Raw genomic sequence first — 5,000 nt, forward strand, 5'->3', positions numbered from 1 at the left:
CTCTCTCTCTCTCTCTCTCTCTCTCTCTCTCTCTCTCTCTCTCTCTCTCTCTCTCTCTCTCTCTCTCTCTCTCTCTCTCTCTCTCTCTCTCTCTCTCTCTCTCTCTCTCTCTCTCTCTCTCTCTCTCTCTCTCTCTCTCTCTCTCTCTCTCTCTCTCTCTCTCTCTCTCTCTCTCTCTCTCTCTCTCTCTTCCCTCTCTCTCTCTCTCTCTCTCTCTCTCTCTCTCTCTCTCTCTCTCTCTCTCTCTCTCCCTCTCCTCTCTCTCTCTCTCTCTCTCTCTCTCTCTCTCTCTCTCTCTCTCTCTCTCTCTCTCTCTCTCTCTCTCTCTCACGCTCTCACTCTCTTCCTCTCCCTCTCTCTCTCTCTCTCTCTCTCTCTCTCTCTCTCTCTCTCTCTCTCTCTCTCTCTCTCTCTCTCTCTCTATCTATCTATCTATCTATCTGTCTATCTATCTCTCTCTCTCTCTCTCTCTCTCTCTCTCTCTCTCTCTCTCTCTCTCTCTCTAATATCTTAATTTATAATCATCATGTATAGGTTGAAACCAGGTTATTTAGAACATTCGGGTTTCTTTTAGGTTACCTATCTCAAGGAGCTTATTTGAAAACCCAAATAATAATAACCAGGTTTATAAACTAAACAAATAAAAAGGAATTAAAGTACAGGATTATATACAGTGTTGCCTTAAGTGTCGCCATGAGTGTACAGGAGGTAAAGAGGTGACGGTTTTCTTTTATTTCTTCTTCTTTTTCCTCCTCCACCTTTCCTGCTACTCTTCGTCCTTTCCTCCTCCTCCTCCTTTACTTCCTTTCCTTTTTCTCTTCCTCCCTTTCCTTTTTCTCCCCCTTCCTCCCCTATTCTCCACATCCTTATAGTTTTCCTAATCTGCCGCTGTCTTCACTTGCTGCGTGGTCATTTCGGCGACATCGGTGGTGGAGGTGAATTCGTTCCACAGTCGTGCTGCTCTGGCGGAGAAGGTCCGCTGATGCTGGCTAGACCGCGACCTCGGAACTTCCACCAGAAGCCGATTGGAGTGTACCGTTCTCGTACTTCTCTCTCGGCCGTGCGGTGGGAGTCTGAGGCTGGATAGATGAGGCACCTGCTGCACCTGAGCCTTGTGGAGCACCGTTAGAGCCCCGACGTCACGACGATGTTCCAGCGAGTCGATGTGACCAGGGTTGCTGGCTTCCTGGATAAGCCTGAGAGCCCGTTTTTCTATTTTATCCAGCCTGTTGAGGTTGGTGGGCGCAGTAGAAGACCAGGCCAACGAGGCATATTCTAAATGTGGTCTGATCTGGGACTTGTACAGCGTCAGTATTCCTTGAGGATTCAGGAGGTGAGATGCACGTCGGAGAGCGGTCACCTTCAGAGAAGCTGTTTTGCAGATCCTCCTGACGTGTCTGTTGAATCTGAGCTCGTTGTCTATGTCGACACCGAGGATTGAAATAAAGTCCTCGAGTGGAAGGGCGGTGTTGTTCATCACGATCTTGTCCTTCATGACGTCTGATGCAGCTGGGGAGCGGGATACAACCATTGCCTGGGTCTTGTTGGCGGCAAAACTTACTTGCCATTGTGATCCCCAGTCGTGGATTGCTTGTAGTTTTGAGTTCATGTCCATCGCTACAGTGTCATGATCCTTACGTAGATATGAAGTAGAAATGGTACAGTCGTCAGCATACGCTGAGATTTCGGGATGTTCCCTAAAAAATCATCTATGTAGATGTTCCATAGGATTGGCCCAAGTACAGATCCCTGTGGTACCGACGCCTGTATCGGGTACTTGTGGGATGACTGGCCACCGATGACTACTTGCATTGTTCTTCCAGTGAGATAATCACTAAAGAGCCGCAAAAGGTTGCTGCTTATGCCCCTTGCTTGTAGTTTCGCGAGGAGCCCTCGGTGCCACACTCGGTCGAAGGCGCCGGCGATGTCGAGGGCGATCACCAGAGTGTCTTGACTGGTGTCCAGAGCATCCTGCCAGTTTTTACTTAGTAGTAGAAGAAGGTCAGCAGTCGATCGGGAGGAACGAAAACCAAACTGTCTGTTGGAAATGAGATTGTGGTTTTCCAAGTGTTCCATGAGCTGTTCGGCAATGATCTTTTCGAATACCTTGCTGATGCATGGCAGGAGGGAGATGGGCCGGTAGTTGTCTGGGTTTGTTTTTGACTTTCTTATGCAGAGGAATCACTCTTGCTTCCTTCCAGATGGTGGGCCAGCAGCTCTCTTCGATGCATGACTGGAAGATGGATGATAATGGCTGAGATAATTCGGCTGCACACCTGCGGAGCGTGTGTGGGCTGATATCGTCTGATCCTGGTGCTTTCTTTGTGTTCAAGTTCTGAAGGATCACTTTTGTTCTGGTGTGACAGATTTGAAGACCAGGGAGTTGGTCATGGCATACTGAGGGTATCTCTGGAGGTGTTCTGTTGGCATCTGGCACTGTCATTTTTCGACTAAACAAGCTTCCCAGAAGGTCAGCTTTATCCCGATTTCTTGAAGCAGTTGTTCCATCGGGCTTGATTAGTGGAGGTATTGTAGGTTCCCGGGTTTCCCCTTGGTGCTCCTTGATGAGTGACCACCACTCCTTGCTGCCTGCTCCCAGAGATGTTAGTTTCCTTTTCGTTTCCTCTTGCCATCTGTTGCGGGCCCATTTGCATGTGGCTGTCATTTCTTTGCATGCAGTTTTGTATAAATTCTTATTATATCTTGTAGGATTAGCTTTGTATCTTTGCCACATTTTGTATTTCCTCTTGGACGCTTGATAGCATCTGTAGCCAAACCAGGCTTGATCCCCTGGTTTTGTGATGTATGTCCGCGAAGGGACGTATTTCTCCTGCAATTCGGCGAGGAGACTGGTGATGGAGGATGCTTTGTCGTTCGTGTTCCCCACCAGGAGAGCATCCCAGTCTTGTGCCTGAAGTTCTGCCTTCATACCTAGCCAGTCTGCGTGGTTCCATAGCCATATTTTTCTTTGTCTGATTTCGTCAGTTGCAGGTGTAAGGCAAAGGTGTGATATAACCGCAAGGTGGTCTGACGTTCCTATTAAGCCGAGCGGTGAGCACGAGATAAAGTCCTCACTTAGATCCGTTATTACAGGATCTAAAGATCTGCCGAGGATATGCGTCGGGAAATTCACGTAATCTGTCAGCCCATGAACTGAGAGAAGGTCCTCATATGCTGACTGAATGAGGTGGTGATTAAGGTCCCCAACTATTAAGATATGCTGACAGTTGTTGCGAGCCTGAAGGACGTCCAAGTTTTCCGTTAGGAAGTCTATCGAAGTCCTGCCTTGCCATTGCGGCCTATAATGAGCGCAAAGTAGCAGGGACTCATTTGACTTGAGCATGACCTTCACAAAGATAGCTTCCAGCCAGTCTGGTAAGTCAACTGTTAGCAATTGAATTTGAAGATTTTCTTTGTAGCATACAGCCACACCTCCAAAGTTCTTTCCTTTTCTGTCTCTTCTTTGCCACTGTGAGTAGCCTCGTATTTTGCCAAAAGCAGGTTCTACCTCTGCATTCAGGAAGGTTTCAGTAGCCACTATTATGTCACCAATATTGGTTCGGAGGCCTCTGACATTAGCAGACAGAACTGAGAGCTGTCTGTGGCTGTTATTTTGAGGGGTATGCATCAATGATGCCATTTAATACACTGGCCCTTGGTGGCTGTTAAAGTTAGGATGTGACCAAGAAGGAACAGCGAGTTGATGAGGAGCCCAGTGTGGGGGTGGAAAGAAGTATCGTTGTTGAAATGGCGGTGATGGGAGTAGAGGCTGAGGGTGAACTACCGTTTTCTGTGTTTGAGAGTTTCTATATTCTGACAAGAAAGTCCTGAGCTCTCTTTCGAGCAGTTCGGCCTTATCTGCTGAGGCCTTCCACCTGCAACTGTCTAGAGTGTGACCTCTAGCCTTGCAAAAGTCGCAGGAGGCCTTACTACGGCAGTCCCGTTCGTTGTGTCCTCGCCGTTTGGGTGTGAGCACACGGGAGGCTCTGGTCTCTTCTTTTGTTGCGCTTTCTCTTCCTCCCTGGATCTGTTGACGAGTCTCTCGCCCCGTCTCTGAACTCCTGGGGAAGCGGAGGCAACTGTGCACTTTGGGCAGGATTCTTTTTCCTGGATGGGAGTATGATCCCACCAATCCTGAAGTGCTGGATCTCGCTGAGTTTGTGTGGAGAACTCCGCGGATATCCTGCCAGGCTTTATAAAGTTACAACCTTCGATTGCAACTGAGCAGAGTGCTTCAGCAATAAGCTCCTTAGGCAGAAAGGATGGTAGCAGGGAGGTCAGCCAGAGAGAGGCTGCCAACCACGAATACTGAGAGCTGTTTGTTATAGTAGCCTGCTGTGTTCGGATTATCTTTGTATAATCCTCTTTGATTTATCAAATGTTGTCCAAGAGAGAGAGTGCTTGGTCTGTGTGAGTGTCCTCATCGAAGACTATCATGGTCTGAGTGATCCCTTGCAGCTCCCTTAGCTGCTGCGCCTGCGAAAGCAGTGGAACGCCTTTGTGAGGGATCCGCGTACTCGGGTGGCAAATGTTGGGGCAGTCGGGAGAGCAGGGATACAATTTCGCTCTTTTTGCGTGGACTTTCCCGCACACGCAACAGAAATGAGGCGGGTGTGTGTCCTCCGATGCCTTTCGATCCCCGTTTAATTTTCTTTATGGGCGTTGGTGGCGGACGTCCTGGATGTCATCGTGGACGTGGCGGGAGAGTTATTCTGGGGCGTGGGGCATGGGGCGTATGGCATACTAAGGGGGGCCGACCGGTGTTAATTCACCCAGGGTACTGTCCCTGCGGATTCCCCGAGAGCTGTATCACACGCAAGTTAGAGAGGGGGTGGGGGAGAAAAGATTAAGAGAAAAGACAAAAGAAGATTATGACACGAGTCATAAGAAAGGTGAAGAGAAAAAATGCGTAGTTCGATGGCGGAGTCCCTTGGGGGGAGGAGAGGTGGTAGTGGTGGAGGTCTGCACTGACCGTTTGCTGGCCAAACTAGTCAAACTAG

At 48.9% G+C, this 5,000-nt stretch overlaps 2 protein-coding genes across 2 annotated transcripts; both read right to left on the minus strand.

Moving 5' to 3' along the window:
- Positions 1-877: 877 nt before the first annotated feature.
- Positions 878-1,615, minus strand: LOC138862137 (uncharacterized). Its single transcript, XM_070123301.1, has one exon. It carries the CDS (start codon positions 1,613-1,615, stop codon positions 878-880), a length of 738 nt encoding a protein of 245 aa, XP_069979402.1.
- Positions 1,616-1,617: 2 nt separating this feature from the next.
- Positions 1,618-3,640, minus strand: LOC138862138 (uncharacterized). Its single transcript, XM_070123302.1, has 2 exons — positions 2,277-3,640; positions 1,618-2,038 (listed from the first exon to the last, which is right to left on the minus strand). Exons 1-2 carry the CDS (start codon positions 3,638-3,640, stop codon positions 1,618-1,620), a joined length of 1,785 nt encoding a protein of 594 aa, XP_069979403.1.
- Between the last annotated feature and the right edge of the window lie 1,360 nt (positions 3,641-5,000).

This window comes from Penaeus vannamei, chromosome 7 (genome assembly GCF_042767895.1).
Source record: "Penaeus vannamei isolate JL-2024 chromosome 7, ASM4276789v1, whole genome shotgun sequence".
Taxonomy (NCBI): Eukaryota; Metazoa; Arthropoda; class Malacostraca; order Decapoda; family Penaeidae; genus Penaeus; species Penaeus vannamei.